This window comes from Falco peregrinus, chromosome 5 (genome assembly GCF_023634155.1).
Source record: "Falco peregrinus isolate bFalPer1 chromosome 5, bFalPer1.pri, whole genome shotgun sequence".
Taxonomy (NCBI): Eukaryota; Metazoa; Chordata; class Aves; order Falconiformes; family Falconidae; genus Falco; species Falco peregrinus.
The window spans coordinates 22,863,917-22,891,844 of record NC_073725.1 but is presented as its reverse complement, the minus strand read 5'-3'; the positions used below and the strand labels follow the sequence as shown (position 1 = coordinate 22,891,844).

At 39.9% G+C, this 27,928-nt stretch overlaps 1 protein-coding gene across 1 annotated transcript in view; it reads left to right on the top strand.

Moving 5' to 3' along the window:
* The window catches only part of ITGA9 (integrin subunit alpha 9), a 230,434-nt gene that overhangs the window by 122,750 nt on the left and 79,756 nt on the right, over window positions 1-27,928 (top strand). The window contains exons 17-18 of the mRNA XM_055804642.1: window positions 7,959-8,035; window positions 23,514-23,664. Coding sequence (XP_055660617.1) covers window positions 7,959-8,035; window positions 23,514-23,664 — 228 coding nt within the window. The remainder of the gene's footprint in view (window positions 1-7,958; window positions 8,036-23,513; window positions 23,665-27,928) is intronic.

The window sequence follows — 27,928 nt, the reverse complement described above, 5'->3', positions numbered from 1 at the left end:
TACAGCTGAAGCCTCAGTACTTTAGCATGCCTTCAGTAGCTGGATAGGTGGAAAGTTTGAAAATTAGTTTACTTAAACCAAGGCACATGGGAAGTCTTGGGGAGACTGCAGGAGTCGGCTTAATTACCATGTTCTAGATGAAATGTCTTGCCACTAAACTCTTTCCTCCTTGGGCAGGGCAGACTCCCAAACTTTTCTGTATTTATTCTTGCAGAGATCCACTGTGTGCCACTCTTCCTGCTTAACCACCATTGTTTTCCCTTTGGTAGGAGTGGGATTGCTGACAGTGATTTCCACTCCTCCCTTTGGTGGTGTCTGTCTTTTGTTTGATCAGTCAGTGCTGAACTGGCAGTGACTGGCTGCTGTTCATTCCAGGAAATCTGGAAAGGACCCACCCTGAGCATGTACATTTGTCTCCTTTTTTCCTTATTCCCCCCCCCCCCCCCCTTTTTTTTTTTTCTTTAATGGCAATAAAGAGGAAAAATTTACAAGTCTGGAAGAGATTTAGAACTGAACAAGAACAGCAGGTGTCCAGACGTATTGTACCTCTGAAATGTTTATATTTAGCAAACTTACTGAAGTAAGAATGAGTGGAAATCAGTGCCTCTGGTATGCATGCTTCTATATGCTCATTCTTAAGCAATGACAGGCTTGACCAGTAATTTTCCAACTTGTTCATATTCCTGTTTAACAGAGAGGAAAAACAACATAACTGAGAATGTGTAAGACATGGTTTAGTCCCCAAGTTTAGATCTCATGAGCTTCCTAAGAAACAATAGCCAATATCATATACTAACATACACATGAATACACATACATAGATAGACCTACATGTCTCTGCATATGTGCTAGCGCAGGGTCAGACTACAGTGTAATCCTTTCTTAGGTGGTAGGACGTGAATTAATTTAATTTATGGGTGGTTCAAATAAATAGGTAGAGAAAGGAGAGATGATCAGATAAACATCTGCAAGCTGAACTCTAACTTAAAGTCCTACTGGGTAGTTTCTGTGGTTCAGCATACCAGCTTGCAATTTCCAAACTACTCTGTGGATGGAGAATTGTAATTGTAAGAAAGAGGGAGTTCCTGCTTACATGTGGAGCTATAAAAGAAAATTGTCATGTTCTTAAAAAGCCAGAGAGACAGGTGACAGACTTCAGGAAGCCAGGCTCCATTAGCTCTCTTCATATATTTTCAGCAGTTATGTGAACGATCAGTAAAGCTTAATTGGAATAGCTAATATCTTGAAAGGAGATAATATGACAATATTAGTTCATTCAGTTCAGAGTACCTCAGAGCCAGAAAAATCCTTGTCAGTTCAGAGCAGCATCCATAAATACAAAACCACTGAAGTGCAGGTGGATTATAGAAAAGGACTTTCACATATCCTTGTGGGTCTAAATGAACTAAAGGTAGACATAAATTGCATACCTGATGATTTGAAGACTTCTTTTTTTGCATTTTCAGCTGACAAAACAGCTGCCACATTTGCTTTTCATTTGTTGTTGTTATGCTTTTATACTTTTAATTACGCAGTTGTGTGATGAGTAACAAAGGTTTTGACTCCTGTTTTAAAATGTCTAAGTATGAAAGCATCCTGAGTGAAAAAGATACATCTCACACAGTTCCACTTTTAATAGTAGAAATAAGGAGGTTTAGAGTAGAAAATGTTCTCAGATATCATTAAAGAACCCTCCTGAGATGACGTAATTGAGTTATTCTGTAGTCATACCACGTAAATGGAAGACCATTTAAGACAAGACAGGAAAATATATTGAGAAAAGTGTTGCAGAAATCCATCCTATAATGGTATGTGGAGATGGGACAATTAACCCAATAGATCTTTCCCGTCTATTGTTCCATGAATTTATAAGGTCTGAAGTCTTGTAAAATGAGAACACTATTTGGATGATTTAAACTGTTAATGATTTAAAAAAGAAAAAATTGCCTCAGCTTGAAAAATGAGTGAGTCAGACTAGAAATCTAATAAAGCTCTGAAAAGCTGGGGGTGTATTTCTATTGCCACCAATTGTAATTCTTCATCCCAAAGGAATATGAGGACAAAAGATGGCATTGTTAAATCCACTCACTGCTGTGAGAAGTAACTCATACATATGTTTAATAATTTATGCTTGCCTTCATAGCTAACAGGTTTCATGCCTGATCTTTTCTGAACAGCTGATTTCATTTGGGAGTTCCTGTTGCTCTTACATGAGCGTCCTCTCTCCTTTTTAGCTTGGTGCTCCAGCCCAGCTTTTAACATTTAATGGAAAGCAGGATGCAGCTGGAATAGAGGAGAAATGATTGCATTTGGCCTTAGATGGCTTGACAAGTGGCAACATGCTAGTCATGAGCCATGGGCCCAGAGCCTTCTGCTCAAGAGAGTGGATGAATTCCCCTGTAGCCTTCCCCAGCTGGAAAAGTCTGACTTAAATGCTTGCACCCTTACTAGTGTAGTAAAGTATTATTTGCCAGTTTCTGTTTTCTTAACACTAATGCACTACAAGTGAGCATCTGTTTTCTTTGCATGAAGATATGGTCTCATGAAGTCTGCACTGAGTTGAGGGAGCTTACTTGCTAACCTTGGTCCTCCACACCACGCAGTACCAGCATGGCTCTTTGGTTTCGTAGTAGGATTCTGTTGAATGCTTATTGCTCCCCTGTTATTCCTGCCTTCATCATGTGTTTGCTCCACTACTCGCTAGGGGTATTGTGGAAATCATGTGTTTGCATTTGAGCCAGCACATCTGATGAAATCCTGTGAAGAGTTTTCCACAATATTGATTAATTTTCTAGTGGGAATTTAAATCATTCTGTGCCTGGCTCAGCAGGAGATACGAACGGACCATTTCCATGGGTAGTATAGTGAAGCATAGGATATCTGGGGAGAGTCAGTTACTGTTTCTGTGCTCAGTAGATCTGTAGGTAATAGCTTTATTTTGCAGGCAACTTGAAAAATTTCAAGACAAAATAAATGCAGTTCTAACATTAGGCTCCTATCTATATTTAGGCATATTAAAATCTGAGTTACTGATTTGAAAAGCTATAAAACAGGAAATATTTCCTAGAAAAGGCAGCGAGACTTGCTTACAGCTCAGTACTTTTGAAAATCAGATTGCATATCCTGGTCCCTAAATAAGGACCCAGAACCCGGATTTCCAACAGATAACATGGTAGTAGCCATATAGCATCAAGATCTAAAAAATAAAGAATTATTAGATTAACAAGCCCCATTATCCTGCATCCTTCAAATAGAATTGCTGTTGTGTTACTGTCATGATCTAATTGCTAAGTCATCCCTGCACATACCATAGGGTATGGTGACAATTTACTGGAAATCGGTGGAGAGGCTGGAATACTGTATTCTTAACCCAGATTATTTTGCCTAGCCTGCGTTATCCTACTGAAGTACATGGCACAGTTTATGAAGTTAAAGGAATTTATCCTAAGTTACCAAAGGCCAGCTCTGCCACCTTTTAAGAGGTGTTATGTGAACCTTTTGGAGAGTGATGTGTGAGGAAGTAAAGGCCTGATCTGGAGTGAATCACTATTCTCTTACCCAGACCATAAAATGACATGTTTTTAAGGGTTCTTTTGAAAAGCCCATTTCTGCCGCATCTCTTCAAGCATTGTCCTTCAGCTGTCATTTTCCCTTTTCTGTGAAAGGATAGGCACTGCTCTTACTGGAGCTCAGTACTAGCAACCTCTCAAAACTCTTGATTGTGCATTTTGGCTACAACCTGAAATTTCCATGTGCTTCCTTGATTTTAGAAGGCTGAATGTCTTAATACTTTTTTTCTTCTTCTTTGTTTATTGGATGATTTTCAGTATTTTCTGTGGGCAGGAGTGCCATAAACACAGGGGTTTTTTTTGTTTTCTGTTTCCTGTTCTCTTCCCTACTCCCAGAAACATAGGTGTGTTTAATTTTAGATAGCCATTGGAAGAAAGTGAAGCAATTTACTGAGCTGGGTTTGAAATCCCAGATCACCTTCCTCTGAGAAGACAGCTCTGACCATTAGGCTGAAGCCAGGCTCCTTCTTGCTTGTTTTACCTCCTAGAAGCACTTCTTAGCAGTCCACCTTCAGCAGGAAGGAAAAGGACAATATTTTCACACCTAATACCCAGCAGCTTTGTGCTTAGGATGCAGTACGTAGGGATTCATCCTCCTCCTACTTCCTGGGGAAGAGGACTGTATGTTTACCCCTGGGCTTTACCACAAAATGTGAAATTTAATCCACTGTCTCTCTTCAAGAGGCAGAGTGGACACAATGGTACTTGCTTTGAGGCCCTGATCCGAGTGTCTGCCTAGACACAGCCCCTTCTTATCAGCAGGCTCTAGGTCTTTCCTTATAGTACATTTAATTGTGTACAGATGTGTATATTCACTCTTTATAATGAGTATATCTTAATGTAGGCTTTATGACCTACCCTCTGAAGAACATGGGCAACATCTGTCTCTGTTAACCTTTCAGGATGTATCTGCCACATTCCTTGACCTCCCAAGAAGCATCATCTTTTCTACTTAGAAAAGCTGCCATGCAGAGTTTGAGAAAACTGTGCTTGTCCAGGAAGTTTGACCACCTGGTAGGAACTGCTGTGGAACAATTCCCCATAGCTGCTGGGTTCTGTGCAGCAGGGGAGAGCGCAGAGAGGAATTCATGGAAACACTGGATTTGCTCTGTGCCTTGCTGTAGATCTGATGATAGCAGGAAGTCTGACAGAGTCGCTTTGCATATAATTTAGGTTAGCTTTGTTACTAGAGCACACTTTTACTGTAAAAATGCATTGGGATTATCCTGTCCCTGCTACCGAGCACACAAACACCTATTTCTCTCCTGGAAATGCTGGACGGAAGTGTGGTGGCTTTGAGATAAGAGCTGCTGCTGTCTTTCTCATCCAGGACAATTTTTGCCCCTTCCCTCCCTCCCCCTGAAATTTTTCTTGTATGTATTTCTTACATAAAGAAGCTTCCTGGCCATCTCTGATACACATATTCAAAGCTGTGAGGTACTTGGTATAATATAAGTGGAATCCAGTAAGAGTCCATTGGACTTTAGTAAAAATGCTGTTCAGAATTGCTCCTTTTCACTTTGGATAACAGTAATGGCAAAAATTATGAGATGTTTCCACAGTGCAATGAATTTGTTTTGTCCTGTTTCCCTTTTTCCAGTTCTGGATAATACATACAACCCACTGGTTACCTTGTTCAACACTTTTAATATGTAAAGAGCTCTATAGATCTCTATAACAGGTATTGTAAAGCTGAAGCCACTTTTAAGATTGCTTAGAGTTAAAATTAGTGATTATGTTGTAGTAGGGCCTGTGCACATCTCAGGAACGGACTCTTGCTCTAACAACAGGCAGTATTGAGTTAGGTAGTTATCAACTATTTGGGTAGGCCCAAAGAAACTACAGCCCAAGTAGACCAAGTAAGGACACAGTAACAGAGTATGTTATGATGTTATGAACATAACAAATGTTGTGATGACTTAAAGCATGTTTACTCCTTAAAGTTTTAGGAGGGATTTGAACAGGCAAGAATTAGTCAACTGGAAAGGCAGAAGCAGCAACAGTCTGGGGATGGGGGACGCTCAAGATAGTAAATGGACGAAGTAGACTGTGAGAAGCTACAGGGTTGAGGCTGTAGCAGGCAGAAAGGGGGATGGAGCAGAGTCATGGAAACATGTATCCAGACTGGGGAAATAGTGGAAAATAGCTAAATAATCCATAGATGTCATTAGCCTGTGATGGAAGCGGGCTGCTGAACCAGCTGCAGCTGCATTGATGAGTCCTAGCATCTGGCTGAACTGGGAATCCTTTCTCCCCCCAAACCTGAACTGGTTTAAGATCCTCCACAGAAGCAAACGGTTCACTCCTACACAGTTATGGATCTGGGGACTCATTATCCTTATTTCTGTCTCCCGTCCCAGTACTGTGTAGGAACTTGTGTTTCTGTGACATAATGAAATACTCCCAGTATGTTTCAAAATAGCCTGCTGTCTAGTGCATGATATGTTGGAAGAGATACGTGCCCAGTAGTTTTAGAAAATGAGGTATTTGTTCATTCTTTGTGAAGAACCGCGACTATAGATTTAGTAATAAAATTCCAGGAATATTAGGTAGGTAGTTAAATGTACTTACAGTACTTTATTCTTTGAAACATGCAGGTCATATCTTTGATCACTCTGTTTGCTTTGCCAAGATTTCTGCGGTGGAAATAGGGAAACTTTCAGGCAACAATATTTTTATAGTTTATTTTTCTTTCTCTTCTGAAGGTCAAACAGTCTTTCCTATATATAGCTACTATGGTGGTTGAGGATAAGTTCTGAGGACATTTGATACTATACCTCAGAAATGTGCTGTGTGTTGAGACTGATACCTTGTGCCTGTTCCTGTCTCAGGGCTATTCTTGTTCTTTGGTGTGGTAATCTTAAGGAAGAAGGGTAAGTTTAGCCCTTGTGTTTAAATCCTCAAAAATTTCCACTTTTGAGATTCTGAGAAAGCAAAAATTGGGAAAGTGAAAGGGCAAAGTAAATAGCCCCAAATGAACTGATCATCTCCAATCTTTTTTCTTTTTGCAACTCAGTACCATTTACAGCATAGTTTGATATCTGCTAGTCCAACACCAATGGACTTCATAAAGGTCCAGTCCTTTTTGGAGAGCACCGAGCTGCTTCCTTAGCCAGTAATCTTTCTGGAGAGACAAGGACTAGAAATCTCGATGCCCTCTGGGCTTAAGGTTCAAAGTCTTTCTCCAGTCCTGGTACAGTTGGGCAAAGCTCTTAAAAAAAAATGTATTAATTCTGTATATTCTTTTACTGATTCCCCCCCACCCCCAAGTCTCTCCAATGCTCTCTGACAGTTATGTGTGTCCTGCATGGATTTGCTTTGTCTTAGCATTTATGATCAAAATATATTTGCTTTGGTAATAACAGTAAGGAAGCCAAGTGTGTAGAAAGGAACCTTCGTATTAAAGGAAGAGAACAGTGGATTGTCAGGTTTCCTAGCTGAACAGTGTTGGCAACCCTATAATTTGGTAAGTTGAAGAGCATTACAACTCAGAAAGAATGAATCCTTCAGCCTGAAAAGTCTATGTTCAGAAAGGTATTGATCTCTGTTCTTAAGAGCAGGAGAAAGTAACTATCATCTTGATGATATTTGGGTTTCTTGGATGCCAGGAACGTGTTCCTGTCCCCTTCTTTCACTCACTGGTAGCTGCCTTGTTTAGCCATGACAAACTACTGCAGAGATTATCATAGGCTCATAAACTTCTTATGTATTCCCCTTCTTTTTGTTGCTTAAATAGCACGCCCGAGTCTAGTGGCATGTCGTTCTTTCTCACAGTTCTTATCTTTATCAATCTGTTAAATTTCCTAAGTGATAGTCTTTACCAGAGTTCAGAAGATTGACAGTGCTTCCATTATTTGAGGGCATCGCTGGAACATAACAGTCTGTAATTTTCTGTTGCTTGCAGGATGGCAGAAATGTTTCCTACCATACATAAAATCTAAAAAAAACCCCCAAATTCCTTATCTTTAATATAGGCTAGTGAAGACGTTTGGTGCATAATTTCCTTACTTGCACGTCTTAGGACTGAAAATAGTTTCATAAATAGTTTATTTTCTGTTTCATTTTCATGCATATGCATTGGGAAGAGAAATAAGAGTGCCAGAAATATTGTGCGTGCAGTAATCCTTGTCAGATGAGAAGTGGGAATGGATTGAAGAGAACCTCTGAGAGAGTCTGATTTTGGTGAAACTTCTTGTTCACTTAGAAGAGAATAAAAATGGTTCTGATAAAGATGAAATTTGCCTGCCTTGGAATTTCTTTAACACTGACACCATATAGTCCTGTATCACAGATTTTGGTAGGGTTTTATTTCATCCAAGCATATTCTTTCTTTGAATTTTGATCTTACTCTTTTCATGCTGTAACAGTTCTTTTCTCTGTTTTTCGCAGACTGTTTTTGAGAGGAACTGTCAATCTGATGACTGTGCTGCTGATTTGAAACTTCAGGGTAAATTATTGCTGTCTAGGTGAGTAGGTGAACTTTGTTGTTGTTCTTTCTTTCATGCTAGTATGTCATTCATTTTATGTAAAATGGCACTGAAAAATCAACATATAAACACAGACGTTTTATATCCAGACTAGAAGGATGATGACAGTGATACCTTCTTTAGTGCAGAAAAGTCTTGACATGTACACAGAATCTGAACTCTTGTGGTGGTGGGTTCTGTGCACATACCGGGTAAGACACCTTCCCAATCACAACAGACAAAACTGGAGGGTAAAAAAACCAGCACAGCAGAGAGGGACAGGGAAAGTAAAGATGCACACCCTAATCAAGTACTAATGTGGACCATGGGATTTTTCAAAGGTGATAAAATACTGTTTGTGGCATGGTAGGAAGTAAAACTGCCTGCAGAAAAGCTATTTTGTTAAGAAAAAATGTCACATGGAAGATTTAAGAAAACCCTCAGAACATGGCAAACTATCTTTTTCAGTTTCTGAACTTGTACTTTTCTAACTCTCCTGAAATACTGCTCTCCTTTGTCAGAATCTTCTTGTTAGCAGCTTGGGGAGGGGTGTCTGATTTCACTTTCTTCTGGGATAATAAACCTCATCAAACAGACCAGAGGTGAAGTTTGTGTTCTGTCCGTTGTGACTGGTGATCCTAGGAAAACGCCTATTGTTTTGCCAGGATGTAGTTATTCAATTTTGGGATAAATCAGGCTAAAGGTGAATTTTACACATCACTTCTGTTTCCTTTTTTTCCAGCATTTTTAGCACATTTTTAGAGATGGAAGTGCTGATGCGAGTTATTTAATTGTGTGCCAGAGGCTCTGCTGTTTGATGGCGACACTTTCTGTGAAATGCTTTGCTTTCAGGTCAGGAAGGAGAGGGGAAAAGACTTCCCTGCTTTGGGGGTGGGGGGAAGGAAGAAGTTGTAGTCGGGAGATACACACACATTTTATGTATGTCTACAGCATGCTGTAACCGAACTTGGAGGCAAAACTGAACCAGAGTCAAGTCTGAGAAGTTATGGACTTCTCCAGACACGACTAAAGTCCACAGGAATGTTTTGAGGGATTGGCTGGGAGCAGGGTTGGGTCTCAGGTTGCAGAGTCCGAGTTTTGACTGCAGTTAGTCTGGATTTTTGACCTTGCACTTGATCTTTGTGGTGAGCAAAATCTGTTGAAAGCTGGCAACATGTCTGTGTGGACTAGGGAAGCTAGTGAGAGATTGTGTCCAGCAATTGAGGAATAATCAATAAAAAGCAAGGGACAAGTCCTAAAACCTTGTCAGTAAGTATATAGTAATCATAGCAGTAAGAGCTGTATTTGTGATTGGAGCGTTATACTGTTTATTTTTACAGCTCTTATTTATGTTATCTTGGCAGTTTAAAAGCCACAAAGTGAAAAAAGCTTTGGATATTCAAATACAGTTTCTACCTTTGTATAACAAGGTGTTGAACAAATGCTTTTGAATTTTCTTTATCCAGTGACACCCTGAAGTCCTGTTTGAAATAGACAGGATGTCATCAAATCCATGAGTCTGCACAGAATGGGTTTTCTTTAGCTAAAGGGCTGTGTAAGCTTCAGTTATTAAGAAATGTAACACAACAGATATCTCTAAAGAAAACAGATTTTTTTAATTATTGTTACTGTTATAGTTGTGTGTAGCAGTACAAAAAAATGCTAGGGATTCTGATTTTAGAAAAGTGCCAGTCTTGAAGAATATGGTAATTTTTCCATCCCAGTGTGTTTTGCTAAAGAATCCTATCAGCATTTTTCCATGTTATTGCTATTTATGCTAAGTCTGTGTACAAAGCAGGTTTTTTTTTTTGTAGGAAGAACAAAAAAGGTAACTTGTTTATTAGTATCTGCACTAAACAATTGACTTCATTGTTAGCAAGGTTATGGCAATGCCTTTGTCTAAATAATTATGTCTGACTAAATTTGGTGGACTTACTGGAAAGAATGCAATTAATGACACACTGGTACATTGGCTTGAAATAAACAGGATGTTTATGGGAAAGCAGCAGTAAGTGCTGTCTGTTGCATCTGCTTCAGCTCTTTGAAGATGCCACTGGACATGTGGATAGGGTGACCTGGTTAAGATGATCTATTGGGGCTTGCAAAACTGCATTTTAAAATAACTTTTATTATTTCTCACCAAAAGTTTACAAAGTAAGTAACTTGCACAGGTCTATTACCACCTAATTAAAAGGTAGTCAACAGAGAGAAGGTGTAAATAGTTTGTTTTCCTGGTGGAGAAGACTCCACAAGTGCTTGTGCTGGGGCCAGTGGTATTCAGCATATTTCATAAATGATCAGGGAAATAATCTGCCAGAAAGGTGATAAAGTTTGCTAATCATACGAAACTATTCAGAGAAACTAAAAGAACAAACAAGGAAGTATGTTTTCATGAAGCATGTGATTAATCTGTGGATTTTACTGTTGGAGATGTTTAAATGCTGAGTTTACATGGTAGAGAAGTGGCAAATAAGAATGCTGGAAGCTGTGGAAATATATCAGCAAATTAACACTCTGTGCTTGCCTTGTTCTTCATAGGCCACTTGCTGTTAGACATAGTTGGATACAGGGCCTCTGCTAGATGGACTGACTTGGTCCGGCTGTCTTATAGACTTTTCATGAATCTGTAGCATGTTAGAACCAAAAGCTGTGCAGAGAGCTGTATATTGTAAGGTATCGTTTTGTCCATTGCTATATAATATGCTCTCAAATGTGTGCTGGTTAAAGCATATATGTGCATAGGAAGTTAGCTCAGATTACATTATCATCAAGAGAATTGCTTGTTGAGGTCATGCTTACGAGCTCAGGAGCTGCACAGCTACTCTGATACAGAGTTCGCCTGGGATGTGTTTGAATCACTAGAATTATTACCTAGTTAAAAGATTGCACCCAGCTTTGAAGAGGCCAAGCTGGCATACCAAATTACTAATAGGAAAACCAGCCCATGCTGGCAAGAACTAACCAGCTCTGCTCTGAGTTTGCTATTCTTGGGATCCACCTCCTCCTCTGAAAAGTTCTTCATCTGCCCTCAAATTGGGAGCACTTGCATGTTGATAAGAAATAGCCTGGGACGCTAACAGTCTAAGTAATGACCTAATGCGTGGCTGTTTATCCAAAGTGCTCAAGCCAAGCAAATCTGCATGTGTATGTTAAAAACTTCACTGCTGTTCTGTCCAGACATGATGGGGTTTGCCTCATTATCTCCTGTTGTCGAGGTGGTGCTGCATGTGGTTATGGCGCTGCTGGGCAAGCTGAAACTTTCCACTGTGAAGTTGGAGGAGATGGCAGGGTAGAGCTACTTGAAAGTGGGTGATGATAAAAAACATTATAGCCTTCTAACTATATCTGGAAGCTTTTGCCAAGATTTGGGAGGGTGAAGGTGGGATGTGGTGGTGATTCCTGTATTCTGGTTTTTTTGAATACTTCTATTATAGTGAAAGGTGTTCTTGAAGGCTTGGGCTGAAGACCAGGGTAACATGCTGTACTGGAGTGAGGAAGAGTTAGAATGTATTTATATTTGTTTTCAGTTAGCAGATGAATCCCTTTAAGGCTCGTCCACCTTTGTTAGCATCGGTTTGCATGTAAAGCCATCCCAACTTCCTGAAGGGGTTGTGGGATGAAGGAGACAAGCTCTTTCTGCTTGTGGCAGATGGTAGGAGGGGCAAGAGTCATGCACCAGAGACTAGGAAAAACCTTCTTGTGCAGGCAATTTGTGCTGGGTGGCAATGAGGTGTGCAGAGATGGTGTGCTCTGTCATCCTGAGTTTCAGGACTTTGCTAGATAAGGTCCCTACTGACCTCATCTGTTGCTGGCAATAGTCCGGTGTTGAGGAGGATGAGGATGGATTGTATGGCCTCTAGAAATCTCTTCCAACCAACTTTTTTGCTGTTTTCTGCCTTGTCTTGACATAAATTCTCTCTGTAACCTGAGCAAAGTGGTCTTAATAAAAACCAGCTCTCTGTCAACACAAAACCACCTGCCTAGGATGGTTATGGGCATCTTCCAGTGCTGCAGCTGGAAACCTGCCGGTGGGACTCCTTGCCTCTTGCAGATACCACTTCTGCCAGCGAGAACATGCAGCATCATGAGAGGGGACAGTAATATCAAAGGCTGGACCTGGAAGAGCAAACTGTGGGGCTTTAACTTCCTACAGCAGACAATACGAGATGTAGTGCATGTAGAAACAGCTACAGTGGTGTGTGCTAGCATTGCTACAAATGGTCCTTTTAGTGATTGGCTGTACTTACTTGTTTGAATATGAATGATGTTAGCCTAAAACTACAGATGGCAACTTAAGAGTAAGGAAAAAGGACCATGGAGTCTGCTGTGGACTTGGTGAAGGCAGTGTTGGGAGAAACTGAAGGAGCAGGAAAGAGTCTTTTCATCTTTCCATTTATGACTCTTCAAATCCATTTTTCTTAAAGAATAAACATGAGGTTTTGGCAGCACAGAGCAGAGATACTACTCATTGCCTCCCCTTCAAAGAGTTTCCAGTGTTAAATCTTGCAGCTGTCATAGGAGATAGCAAAATCTGTCCCTGTTCATGCAGTAATGCCCTGTGTTGGGGGTGGAGAGGGAGCAGGGCGATTTCTGAAGGATGAGACCTAGAAGTATCTTAGTGTAAAGAAATTATTTATTGCATACAGGTAACTTTAATGGCACAAACTGAAAGAGAAATAGGAATAGAATATTTTGCAATAAACATTTTTATGGCCATAGCTTTGGGACAGCAATAGGAAACCAGTTTTCCTTTCCAGCAATCCAGTACTGAAAATCAAAATGCAATTAAAGAGTGTTCTGTTAGCTATTATTTTCAAATATTGTTTAATATTAAAAATGTAAATATATTTATTACGCGCCATGCTTGACTTCAGTACCTCACTCTGTTTTCTCAGCACAGCAAATGTCTTTTCCATCAGGCTTCTGTAGCAAATAGCACATTTTTATTGAGCCTCTCTGCAGCTACTTGTTTAGAAGCTGAACTGCATCTGTTTCCTCAAGATGTGCTGGGAGAAACTGAAGTAGGTGTTCTGTAAAAGATGAGACCTCCCTAGCCTTTAAAATCTACTAATCCATTCCTCTGGTATTTTATATGAGAGAAAAGCACTCTGGCCTTTTAAGAAGAACCAGTAACTGCCGAGGGAGCAGGGTTGACAGGAATACACATCATGTCTGACATACCAAGGCAGTTTTCAGGTCCTGAGCTGACGACTGTCTGCTGACTGGCACTCTGCAAAGGCAACAGCAGTTATCAAGCCATGTTAAGGCTGTGATGGGAACCAAGTGAAAACCCTGGATTAGACGTTTGAGTAACAGTGGTGGTGTTTGAAAAAACAGACTTTCTTCCAGCTATAATAAACAAGCCAGCTAAAAAGACTAGAGGAGAATGGGTGGTGGCTTCGCTGTGAGATGCAGCTAGGAAGGAAATCCTGTATGGCTGTGTAAATATACTGACAGCCCATGTGTCACGAGGAATAGAGCAGCTTTACCAAAAACAAACAGTACAAGAAGAAAGATGATGTTGCTGCATGTCATGTAGCTGCTGTATTCCAGCACGAGCTGTGTGCATGGTATTTAGATCAGGTTGTAAGCACAGACTATGAGCCCCCTTGGATAGAAAATGCTGTAATAAATATTGCTATTCCTGAGAAAGGTTCCAGGAGGAAGTCTGTCTTCCATATATTTATGTGACATGAGATTACCCTTCATCTGTCATTAGAAACAGAATTACTCACCCATTGGAGTGCTTCTGAGTGTATGTTTGGCTGTTTAGAATAAGCAGCTTGCTTTTTATTTTTTGGTTTAGAGCATCCACCATTCATTAGACTCAAATTTATGTTGTTCCCCTACAGACTGGCTGGGGTTCCCCTATATACTGCTGAAAATTGTTTATTTTGGACATGTGAAATTGGAAGCAAAAGTTGTAGAAAGTGAAAGAGGTGACAGGTGCATTTTGCAGAATTTTTCAAGTTTTTTTCAAATTGTGAGGGGGTTTTGTGCTGGAGACAATGCTTTCAAAAGTTCTTTTGTGAAACAAGATTTTTGAGAAATGCCCTTTTCCAGCTGAAAGGTCAAGTTTGTGACTTGGGATGTTTCTGGTTCTGTTGCTCCCTCTGGAAGTAGCCAGAGAATGCACAAAACCCCAGTCTGTCAGAATTTCATTGAATTTGAAATGTTTCCCTTTCAATGAAATGGTAATTTATGAAGAAAAAGTATTTTCCAGTATTTTCTGGTCAGCTCTTCAGAAGGTGGTTGCTTTTTTGTCCTCCAGTTCCTTCTGTGACTTACTGAAGGATTGACGTGTTTTTGTATTTGATAGGCAGGTAAATGATTTGATGTGTTGTTTTGGTATGTAATCTCAAAGTACTGAACCCAGACCTCACTGAAAAGACTGGGGAGTGTGTGCACCACCTCCCTGTGCCTGCCCCCTGCCCCAGCCCTTGAGCTTACAACTGAAGTTCATAGGCATACAATTTGTATTAGTGGTGAATGAATAATTTCACAGAGGTGACTAGCTGTACAGCTGCAAAACTGGTGTTTTTGCAAATACTGTGTATAGATGCAAGGATGGATATGCTCATGGACCTATTAAAGGTGGTCCTAAAGGACCTATTCAGTGGAAGGACTCCCTCTGGTTCACTGGGCACATCATCACACTTTAGGCACCTGGATTTGAAAAATGAACCTCAGCAGTTTCGTGTTGACTTGTCAAATTATTACAGAACCTGAGCTGAAGGAATCCAGAAATCATAGATAAAAACATGTGTTATGACAGCTTTGTCCAATATGCTTTTCACTAGCACAAGATGTAATGGCACAGAACATAGGTTAGTGCAATAACAGTGCAGAAAGTTAGTGCCATCTGAAGAAAGAAGCAATAACATAACATTTTGATCAGGAAAGTTCAAAACTTTTTGAGTGTATCTCATTAATATGGTAGTATTTTATATTAAAAAAATTAATAAAGGTTTTCACTGATCATAGGCTTTTGCAAACCTATGGAGAAAAGCTGCAAGCCTGTGGTTTAATGTGGGAAGCAAAGCTGTTTCATAAACTTGACCAGGCTCACGCCTCAGTGCTTATCTTCCTTTGATCACATAACAGGGATTTGTTTCCAGAGCGGCCTCATGTTTCATGGCATGCCCATTGAGGTTTTATGCCCCTGAAGTCCATCTTAAAAAAACAGTCATGATGAGGAAAAACAATATCCTTCCATTTGGAGCTTAATTACACGCTCTGATAATATCAGTTTTTCCCTTCCTCTTCATTCATAGCAGATGAAGAATTTATCTTCACTTATTTTATCTTTCATTGAACAGACGCTTCTTTCAAAACTATTTTTGACATTCTGTTTACCCTAGACATGCTATCCTAAATAGCTGAGCTGCTCAGATGGAGCTAATTTTCAGCTTTACCAAAAACAATCAAAGAAAAATGAGCAAATGCTATGGTTTAGCATTTCTAGTGCTAGGAAAGTGGTCTTGAGCTTTCAGTCAAGACTTTGTGTGTATAAAGCTGTGTACACCAACATGGATATTCCCAGCCCCCAAGACACCAATACGGAGCCATGACTGAACTGACTGCCGTCATGTGCTGCCCACTAGTTACTTGGTCATACCCCAGTGCTGTCCTAACTCATGATCTTTTACACTACCAAAGGAGTTATTTCCAGGGAGAAAAGAATGACAAAATATTGGGGAAAATGGATATGAGTGATTGCTTTTTTTTCCTCAAAAACCAAGTTTCACACTGTGATTTAAGTGATTTCATAAATCATTATGTAGTTTAATGTTATTTCAAAGTAACGTGCTGTACTGTAAAGAGTGCAATGGAAAAAATGCTTATACCATTTCATGTATATTAGTACATCTGTAATTCTGTTTAGAATTTAAGTTTTTTGGTGAATCCAAGAAGCAGAATTCTGATTTCTAATTTATATTTACTTTTATTTATCTTTTACCTATAGACAATTGTTATTAATGTATTGGATACTGTGTTTATTGAATAATGTGTTTACTAGGCACATGGAAAACTTTGTTGTAGCTCATGCAGGATTGGATTTGCTGTTTCCTGAAAGGATTGCCCAGCACAGCCCACAATTAATCAGGATGTAGTACAAGTTGCAGTGGGAGCATTGTCTCAGGAATGAGTGAATGTTTTCCCTTGTTGAGGGTGAATGGGGATAAAGGAATGGCAGCTTGGTTTCCATCTGGTTAGTTGCGCACATAGCTTCATAAATCCCTCCCAAAATAAATAAGTCCAGTTTGATAGCAGTGGGCAGTCCTGTTCCTTTTCAATGTACAGTGATTAAACCCATATGGATGATGATAGAGTCATCAAGTGATGAGTGGTAACAAACCTCAGTAGTCCACATCTCATACAAGAATACAGATTCCCAATCTCTATTTTCTAGTAACAGGACACTGATGATCAGTCAGGGATGCTGTACAAGCCAGTCTTACAAGACTTTTTTAATACTGGGGGGGTTTTTTTGTAAGAATCACTTTACAGTATCTGCTGGAGTAGGATTTTACGATTTGTTGTTTGTTCGTTTTTGTTGGGGTTTTTTTGTTTGGTTTTTTTTTTTAACTAGACCCTAAAGAGATGTTATTTCATATAATTTGAATTCATTGCCGAACTAATGTATAACCTGGCCCTTCTTGTGAACATCTCAACATCAGTATTTTATGGACTTAAGATAGTTCAAGTTGCCATGTTGTTTTTTGCTCTAGCAACCAAAGGATAAAGCTAATAAAACAAAAGCTTTACCTTGGGCAGCACTGTCATATAAGCTGCTTCCAGAGGTGGAAGTTTTTGGTACTGTACAGACCACAATGAGAAGCAGATGCACAGTTATGTATTTTCAGAACAATTCTTGGCTGATGCATACGTGCATGTGTACATACATTCATATACACATACTCTTTTGTGATGCAGCTACGTTAACTTTTTCTGTAGTATGTCCTTTTGCTCCTGCAAAACAAATTTCCTAAAGTAAGAAACCTGCACTGTTTCTAACATTTCATCTCTGATTAACTGCCTTTTTATTGACCTCTGAAAGTGATTACTGGATAGGGCACTGGTCTTTTTCTCCCTCATTGATGCTCAGCTGAGTATGCTTTTTAAATTACATATTGCACCCCAGCATCCCAGGAATGGGCAATTGATAGTTATCTTTATTAATTTAGTAATTTAGTTATCTTTATTAATATTAATTAATGTAGGAGATCTGTTTCTGAAGGCACAATTTCTATGGTAAATACATGGTTTACATGATAACTTAGTTAATTATCTAATTCCTAGAATTCATCCTCAAATTTCAGGGCCAGATCTGTGGTCAACAATCACCTGTTTAAATAAAGCTCTTCAAGTATTTTAACAAACAGGGAAAACATTTATCTTTTGCATTTCTTTCTGCCACTAGTAACTAGTTTTTGTTTGTGTTTGAACCTTAGGATGCTATCTTACATACATACGCAAGGATAACTTTGTCCTGGGGGCACAGTACCACTGATTTCAAGTATGTTGCTTGTGGTGATAAAAGATGTTGGTTTGTATGTGTGTCTGCAAGGGTGAAAGATTAGATTAGAGCTTCTGTAGATGTTGTGCCTCATCTTGGTTTTGTGTGACAGTTTCATAAACCAGGGTAACTCCATTCAAAGCAAAAGCTGTTCCCTGGAGTAAACGCTGTGTGAAAACAGAGACGGCTCTTTCCCCATTGATTCTTCGGTTCTGTTTATAAAGGATTGTGAACATCTGGGTACAATAGGAATTAGTGATATTAATAAAAGGCACCAGATTTCTTTAGGTTGATAAGATAAGGGATACTTTTTATGTGAATGTTGTGCCCGGCTCTGTCCTTTTTACTTAAAATTTTGAAGACAGAGATAGCTGGGAGTTTTATCTGTTGTGTTGTTACGGGGGATTTCTGTGGAGAAACTATATTTGGGGGAAAGGGGACGATTTCCAGAGTAGTTCTGAATAGATGGTAACTAGCTGTAACTAGAAATCGGTCTGTTCTTTCAATACCATAAAAAAAGAACAAAAAGTGTTTCCTAGTGTGCTCCCCACCACCAATTATTTACTACTCAAATGCATTAATTTTTAAAATTGAAGCTTAGGAAAGGTAGAAAAAGTAATGCTCGGTGCCGTATTCCTGAATTACAATATATATGGGTATTGAAGTGCTAGAGATGGCAGCTGTGCTCCAGAAGGGTGCCAACACAAGCAGTTCCACCTCCTCGGCCCTGGGCTCACCACAGTAAGCGCTTCTTTTGTATGGGATATTTGGTCCCTTCCTATGGGGAAACGTTGGCACATTGTTACTTAGTCTTCACAGGGAGGAATATTGGCATGATATTACTTCCAAACTGTTCTCTGCTGACACAGAACCTCAGCTGGCCATGCTGCAAATTCTCTATGTTTTTCCCATCTCCTCATGTTATCTGGTACTCAGAGCACACTAGAAAGTTTCTGCTTGAGAAATAGAAATAGGAAATCTCATTAATGAAATGATCTGATGGGCTCAGGGCTAGTTTACCGTGGCTGGCTTAGTGCATCTCACATAGACTGCGGTCATCAACTTCATGAGGTCTCTTAGCACCTTTGCTAATGTAGGTTTCAGTGCGAGAGGGGGGAGGCAGCAGCTTAGCTAATGCAGAGTAAGCCATGACATCTTGAGTATTCTCCTGAGTCCTTAGTCTAGATTGGCTGTGAACTTTGCAGAGAGAATTCACCTTGGATGCACATGCGATGGCAAAGCAGTGTAACCAAGCAGGGTAAAATCCAATAGCTTTTCTCCCTGTGGAGTTATCTAAAATTTTTACTCTGTTTGGATTTGTTTATGGGGCTGCTACCTCTCAGTTTTGCACGGAGACATCAAATGAATTCCCGGAAGATAGCTGAGGTTTCAGCTTTTCGTTGGCCCTTAAGGTTTAAGTATTTGCAGAACTCCTCCTAAGATTCAACTGACCCTAAAGCCTGTGATCAAAACCCAACAGAAGAAAGGTGTTCAGGGTTGATGTAAAGAGTCTGTGGAGACAAAATTAATATTCAGGCATCATAATAACTGGAAAGACCAACTGCAGTGCTGGTTGGTGAAGGTAGAAATCTGTTTGGATCTGTCACAGGACCAGTGTTGTTGACTCCTCACACATTTTACTAGTTTAAAAGCAAAAGGTGGGACTCTTTGTTTAATCTGATGGAAATGGAGGGCAGATGGGACTTCAGGTTTTTTAAGCATTTTTACCACTTGCAATCTAACTGACCCCAGCTGTAACTTCCACCGTCCATCAAGCAAGAGTGGTGATTCATCCATGTAGGTGCTGATTTGCTGTAAGGAAAGAAAGGCTCCTAATATAAAAGGGAAAGTCAGTGACCCAGACTAACAGGGTAAATGTGACCTCGTCACATTCCTTGCCCTATGTGTGATCTGTGCAGGCTGAGAGGAAGTGCTAAATGCTTTTTCAGTTTTTTTTAAAAATTCTCTCTAGTGCAGGAAATAGAGAAACATGTCCCTGCGTACCTTTTGGAATGCAGATTATGTCTCCCCTGACCCACGTTAATAAAAACACCAGTATCTTGGGGGGGTGGGGGGGGGGTGGGAAATGAAAATTGCAGATCTTTTCACTTTGCCTTTCCCAGCTCGTCTTTCTTCCCTCACTGACCTGCACTGCACTGACCTGCAATGATGTGGTGCAGGCATTAACAAAGAACGTTAAAGCATGCAAAAAAGATGATACTTGTTTTATCCTGGAATTTAGTTTCCTTTTCTTAATCACTTAAGAGGAAAATGTTCAATCTTTCTACTTAAATTTGATGTGTAGTACCATGGCCAGTGAACTCAAAACGATGGCAGAAATTTGGAGCCTGATTTTCAGAATTGCTTGTTACCTGCAAGTCTGGGTTACGTGCATGAAAGCTGCAGGTATTTAGCACTTCTGAATGTCAAACTTCTTTCCCTTTCCATGCAAACTTTGACAGCTTGACATCCTTCATATGCCTGAACATACGTGTATATAAATGTGATTGCCCATATTTAACGTATGTATACATCTACAGCCTATCCAGAACTTTTCTTCAGTTCATTGTTTGTGTGTAGAGCTGGATGTAATGAGATAGTGGTGTTCTGTCCAATTAAGTTGTTATATCTTCATATTTTTCCTTTCTTTCTTTTTTGAGCCTGTTTTTATTTTTAACCTCCCTTCTGTGATGTGAGCAAGGTTGCAAGGGCCATGGTGAGGATGCTGGTGGCTTTATAGTTCTCATCCAACAAAATATAAACTGAAAACCATTGCTTGATTACGTTTCTTAAATTGTTTGACATATCTTGTTGAGTTGAAAGAGTGGCTTTAGTTTGTTTTCTTGTTTCTGGTGGTTGACAACCATTCTTTAGTTGACATATTTTGACTTGGCAGCTAGGCTACTTAATGCGCAGCAGGTGCTGGAGAAGGATGGCACCAGGCTGGCAGCAGAGCTCCTCCAGCACCACAGCGGGCTGTCCACACCCCATGACGTTATTCTTTTAAGCAGCAAACAGGGCCTGGGAGCTCCCCTGTGAACAGGGGGATTCCTAATCCTCCTTTTACTACAAGTGAACCTGATTCATTCCAGATGTACACAGATTTAATGACTCTGAAAGCTGCTCTCTTAAAATGGGACTTAGAGGACCATCTCATATAGCCTTTCAGAGGAAGAACTGAACTCATCTTCTACCCTAAAATCAGTGAGGTTTTCCAGAGTTTATTAGTGTGTGAATTTTGTGTAGGAGCAATTACAGCGTGCCCTTAGAAAATGGATTTTCTTTCTCTGCTGAGGATGTTGTTATAACCATCATATTGGTATGATGCACTTTTAACAGAGGAGTTATACCTTTAGAAAGGAGTAACACAACCAGATGGTGTTGGTTTTGACATTATTTTTTGTGGGTTTAGCTTTAAATAGGATTTCATTCCGAGTATTTTTTATTATTCAGTGGAGAGTATTCTCAGTTGTCTTTCTGTTAAATTTCAAAGTGCTGATACCACCAGTTCAGAGAGGATTCTATAGTGTGCATTGCATTTAGTATCAACTCTGCATAAGATAAACAACTTGTAATACTTATTTGCTTACTGAAGTGATACTTCCAGATTTTGCTAAAGGTTTTGATAAATGCTGATTCAAGCTCTGAAGTAATTGCAAGAAGTGAGATTATAAAATTCATGAGAAATAATTCACAGTAATAAATGGTTGTTTTATTTCTATGTTTCCAAATATGCACTTCTGATTATTAGAAAATCCCAGCAGATTGTTTAGCATCTTCATAATTTTCCTGCTTTTTAACAGTAAATGTTGAAGTTGAGGCCAAAAGGTGAATGCTTCTGAGTACTCTCATATAGTTGTGCCATTAATTTGGTATATGAGGAGCAACAACTTAAATTATTTGGACCTCTCAAACTAGTTTTGCAGTCGATCATGCACTGTATATGCTTTTGCAAATGTTTATTTGCACTGATAGTTGCCTATAAGAATAAACTATAATGTTTAAAAAGCAAAGTGTACAATTATTGGTAGAATTGCTTGGTGTCTGCAGTTGATTGTAAGCGTGAGAAAGCAGGCACGTTTCCTGGAGACTTACATCTGTCTCATAGGAAGCTGTCATTGAAATGTAAGCCATAATTTTGGGCTTAATAAATGAAGATAATCATAAATGAAGTACAGGAAACAAATATGCTATACTGTCTGCATTACATGGAAAAGTTACACTCACAATCCACAGGCAACAGCTCTAAAGCCTGAATCTAGACCATCTTCCTCCAGGCTTCTCACTCACCAGAGCCCCTGGCTGCTTTGGTATGTACCTCCAGGAACCCACGCCTAGAAACTTCTTGGCAAACACAGGGAGCCAGAGCCCAGCAAGCTCTGCCTTTGGAGGTCTCTTATGGCTGTGCTTGGCAGAAGATGCTGAAGGGTTTATAAGCACCGCATTCTCAGAAACACCAATTTTATGCAGATGCTCTGGCTGCAGTACCATGAACAAGGCTGGCAGAGGAGGGCTGGCAGCAATGGAGGGGCAGGCTGCTTTTAAACACAGCTCACATCCTGCACCCCAGCCGTTTTCAGAGAGCTGCTGATATGCAGAGTAGCAGCATGTGCCAATGGGTATCCCCAGCACAACCGTTCCTTCATAGAAACTGAGTGAATGAAAGGTGGTTTGGTCAGCTACTGATTTCTCCATGCCGTTGCATGCTCCTACATGCACATGTGTTGTGCAGCAGCGTCTGGCAGGGTGGGTGGTGTTGAGGGTATGTTTCCTCAGAGGTGGTTCCTCCTTACTTTCAGGCTGGCTGTCCCCTAGAGGAAATAATTGAGAGCCTCTCCCTGCTGTGTGCTGGAAGTCTCTGCTCTTTTCTAACCAGCTACTCAGTGTTTTCTCTGTGACAGTCTCTGTTTTTCTGGCATGTATGAATGGTCTTGGATTCCAGTTATGATAACTATAGCCAATTTGATATTTGGGCTATTTTTGCATATTTTTATACTTAGACCTGGTGTATTTCATATTATCTTTTACTTTAGTTTTAGTTCCTAGACCTGCAGATATGTGCACTGGTATTGTATTTTCTTGTGATTTATCTTTAGCCTTGATTCCTAATTGTTAGCTTATCTTCTGGAGAGCCCAGTGTGATTAAATATCAAATAATAAATGTGTGTGTATGAATGTATATTTATATTTGCCTCTGTGTGTGCAAGTCTGTTTACTTATAATCTGTTAAATAAACAGACAAAAAATCTGTGTATTTATTATCTGTGATGCCATATTACAGTAGTGTATTGATTCATGATATATGGCTGTTACTGTAATTCAGCCAATCTCTTAGTATTCCACTTGTAGAAGATGACTCCGTCGTGTTAGGACCAGCATAAACACCTGAAGAAAGATTAGTCACATTCGGTGGACATTTGTTGTAATTTCCATACATTTTTCCTCTTATACCAGTTTCTTGATTTTATTTGACCCTCTTTTCAGTTTCTTCTATCCATAGCATAACTGTCAGAAGATTTTTTTTTTTAAGTTACTAGAATGTTCAAAATAAGTTTAAATTATTGAGAGACAAACTGAAATGCCTCGTGTATTTGAATGTGGGCATAATATCTTGCACTTGCTGCATTTCCCCAGTCCAATTACTTTGCAGACTTCTACATTCTCTTCTTCTTTTATTCTCACGAGAACTGTAGTAACAATAAGTCACGTGAAGTTTTTCCACATGAGGATCATAGGGTTTCCTTACAGTGACAAAAGGCAGTGTCAGAACCAGGACTCAGGAGCAGCTCGTTCCCAGTATGGCCCACCCACACCATGCATTGGCCATATAACACATTCCTGAATTACCAATTGCCAAGCTCTTGAGCAGTTGAGTTCTAACACATCCGTAGGAGGAGAGGAGGCCTAGAGTGTAAAAGTTGCCCAGAGTTAAACCAGTGTAATTGTTTCTGCTTACAGTGTTGATGACAAAACTGCCTACCTGGCCCTGGGAGCAGTGAGGAACATCTCACTCAACATTTCCATCTCGAATGTTGGGGATGATGCCTATGACACCAATGTTTTCTTCAATTTTTCTGGGGAGCTCTTCTTCATCAAAATGTGGCAAAAGGTAAGAAAGACCAATCTTGCTGTGAGCAAGTCTCTTAACTTTCAGCCAATTTAATGGCAAGATTTAGGGACAGAGGGTGGCCTGGTCCACACTGTGGAGACATTTGGAAGTTATTTCTGCTTCTGCTGGGCTTGAATTTCTTCCAGGCTCTTTACTGAGTTTTTTTCTTTTGTGGGTTTGATCTGTGTAAATTACAGTCTTTGTGTTTCTGTAGAAGACACAACACTGTTATTTGGGGTACAGTAATGAAAAAGAAAGACTGTTTGGTTGAGGTGTTAAGAGGTAGAGGGAGGCTGATTTGGAAATCGGTAGGGTACCAAATGGCACTGAAATACAAAAGATGCCTCTAGTTTGAGTGGTGCCACACTGTACGCAGCAGTCCTGGTCACCTCCTGGCCTGGGCTCCTAGGTTTTCTCCTTGTTGAAACCAAGATACAGGGCTGTTCTTTGCTCACATCCTGGTGCAAGTTTGGGTTGTGGCCATGGCACATCGTTAAATCCAAGAGCCTGGAAGTGCTTTTAATTTCACTCACATGGAGTCAGCTGAATATTTTGAATTTTAGTCTCTTTACATTTAGATTGAATACTCTGATGTTTTCATTAGTATGAGTTAATTCAGAGATAAAGTTGTTGAAATACAAACACTGAATTGAGCTTTTTGCAAACTGATGGCTGCAAAAGCTGTTTGAGTGTGAATAATATGAAAATAATTGTGCAAAATGGGAACTGTGCAATTATAACAACATTTGGTCTGTCTGTTCCTGCTTTTCACAGTCGGTTGTCTCTCTGCTGGAGCTTTGGAAGCCATAAGAGTGATATTAAAAACAGTAGTACAAGTGTTGTGAAGTATGGGATTGACTCGGTCCATTGAACCAGTGACATTTGGCCATTATTTGTCATGGTTTATGACAGATTTCAGTTATAATAAACCTCTTAAATTAAGTCATTACATAATAAACCAAAATACGGTAATTTCTTATACATGTTAATTCTTTTAGTGTTCAGTTTTGGCTATTATGTTTAATACGGTTGCAAGCCTCAGAAAGTTGACTGTATTATAAGCTTCATTTTCAGACGTTATGTGCTGCAAGTGTGCAGTTTATCAAGAGGAAAAAAGCAGGGGATAAAAGAGACATGCCTTATGTCAATGTGCAACTTCTCCTTCATGGAAGTTTTATGTGAAGACTTTCAGGGTCTGGCCCAGCTCCCATTGAAGTCAGTGGGAGGGTTTCCATTCCTTTGCACTGGAAAAGAAACAAAGCTTGATGCATGTTCTTCTAAAAGGTTGTAGTGGGTTTTACACATATGGATTAATTGGATCACCAGTTGCCTTTGTTGTTGTTGTTGGCCAACACTGTGAGGGAACAAGCTGAAGGTGATGTGCAGTGATTCTGTTTCCCTTGGTATTTTACCTTGAGTCTGGGTCTACAGCAGACTTGAAACATCTGTGCTGAATGCCGCCTAGAAGGAGCAGTTTCTGGAAGCAGATGACATTGTTGTAAGGTTATCTCACTACTGAAGGTGTCTTCTGCTAATAGAAGTTAGCTTTTCTTTTTTTAAAAAGTACAGCACACAGCAAGGAAGCATGTAGGCTTCCTTCTTCCTCACGTCTTGCAAACAGGACCAGGGTATAGTCTGCTATTATTCCGGCTGTTCCACTCTTTTTGTGATTAACTCGATAGGATTTGGTTTTTTTCTGATAATTATTTTATTAACTTTTGAAAACCGAGTCACAGGGTTGTGCTGGGCTATTTTACTTCCTTTTAGTTAGCTTTTGCTTTAGGACAAACCAATATATTGTTGGCTACACCATTTGTCCAGTTGGGAAACTGGATTGTGACCTCATAGCCTCAATTAGTGTTACCCTAAGCTCTTTGAACAATTTTTATTTTATTTTTTTTTGTAAAGTCTCACAGCCTCCATGTTTCATAACCTACTCCCGTCCCTTGACATCCATGCATAATATGTACTGTGCACGTACTTTAAATGGATTTTGTTCCTGGTTGAACATTGCCCAAGCAAAAATCCAGAATGTAAAGCCAGGATTGAAAATGACGACTCCTAAGATTTCCCTTCGTGGAGCAATTTTGGAATCAGAAGAGCTTCTTGTTGTGGGAAACTTTCAGCAACTGCCTTTTAATGAATAATGCTAACATGGAAGAGAACAGTCTCTTCCATGTGGTTGCTTGATCCTTTTGCTGTAAGGTGACTCCGAGAACAATGATCATGTGTTGAGCTTTTGTAACCTGTCTCTGGAGTCCTTTCAAGACACCGTGAGTCCCCTCTGTGTTTTTCCTGTGTCCCCACTGGGGACATTTCTAGCAGATTCAGTGTGGTTTTGTTTCTTTCTACAGAGTGGTTACAACGAGACCTGACAGTGCAAAAGTTTAATGCTGGGGTTTTTTTCAATAGCTAGCGAGACAAAATGCCACATCTTGTGTTCGAAAAGAAAGGGGTGGCCTAGCTCAGTAATGAAGATGATGATAGCATTCCCTGAAGGGTATGAGTGGAGATAGCCCCTCTTTCTGCAGACTTGAAATTTCATGAGGTGTGGTGGATAGAGACATTACTAAGAAAACAGTCAGCCATTGGGATAATGCCACCAGGGAAGTGGTGGATTCTCCAACACTGGACACTTTCAAGATTCAGCTGGAGAGAGTGCTCTGGGCCATCTTGTATAGACTGTGCTTTTGCCAAGAAAGGTTGGACCAGATGATCCTTGAGGTCCTTTCCAGCCTGGTATTCTGTGATTCTGTGATATCTGGCAAGGCTTTGCTGCATCTCTGCGAGGTGAAAAAGCATTTGCCAACTGATGTTTGGGAGACTCCACCTATTCCACTGTCTGATTTTCCTGTTGTGCTGCAGCCAGTCCTCCCTGTCTCCATGGACAAAGCCAACATTTTCTTTCCATAGCTTCTGACAGACAGTCCCTCTCTCAAGAGGCACAGTATGTGACACAGGCTGACTTCTCATTCCTGCCTGCACTCCCTCTAGTGCTTTTAACTCTTTCACCACTGCTGCCCCTTGAAGGGGCTGTCTTTACCAAGGTGGTGCTGTCCTGCACTCAAAGCATCCCTCCACCCCTTTTAAATACAGGGGGACTTCTATGGGGAAATGGGTGTAAAATACTAATTCTGTTAACTGAGGAAATTCCTGAAGATGTAGGATACAGCTGTAGGTTTTGTCCCCATTAGCTTAGTGTGCACATTCTTTTCCTTTGTGTTTACATTTACTGCCTTACAGGTAGGCCAGTTATTGTACCTCTTATTGGGCATGACAACGCTTTTGTTGTGAACCCTGTTTTTCAACTCCTAAATTTGGTGGGGTTAAACTCTTTGAGATGAGATTTTAGAAGGCAGTTACAACTTCCATTGCTTATTTTAGAAGAACATTCAGCTGAAATGACAAAGCCCTTTCAGGGCTGGGCTGAGCCTGGGGTGTGGTTTTGAGAGCTAGGTGAAGATCAGACATTGATGTAACTCCTGTGCCAAGTTTCAAACCCACTCTGTGAAAGCCGGTTGTTTTATGGGTGTATGGAAGTACTGCACTGAAGTGAATTTCAAAATGTATCCACTAAGAAGAATGCTTTCTATACTTTTGAAGTATAGAAAGATTTAATTATGTTCTCTTTAAAAAAGAAAAATGAGAGAGGGAGAAAAACACTTCACCTGTCCACTTAGATTTTTTTTTTTTCTTTATCACGTTGACAAAGAAATCTTAGTCCCCTCTTCTGTGTACAGTAGATCTTTTTTAAATTTTTTTTAATCCTAAAGTTTATTGTCCTGTAATTTTGCAGCTTTGGGAAAGCATCCTATTTCAGAGTCTGAAAAATCCACTTAACAGAGGTGATACCACTTTAGTATAGAGGAATGCAGAGTGCTGCTATGTGCTGAGTCTGGAAAAAGAATAAGAAGCTATTGCTACTAATTTCTACACCATTTCACATCTATTGGAATTGCCTCCTGGCTTGTGATTTTTTGCTGAAAATGCATGTCAGCAATAGGCACTTTGCTAAACGTTCGTTAGCTGCTGCTCAGCGCAGAGGGGTACTTGCAGTGCAATTGCAGAAAAAGCACTGTAAGCTTGCTTGTAGTGTCAGTTAACGTGGTGTAGGGCAAAGCCATATCTTTTTTTAAATCAGCTTAGCTATGGCATGAGATTTTTTTGGCAATAGTATAAAAATAGCATATATGATAAAATAATAGTAAACCCAACAGCAATAACCCAATATGTATAGCATTAACCTCTCGCTGCTCTGCGAGGG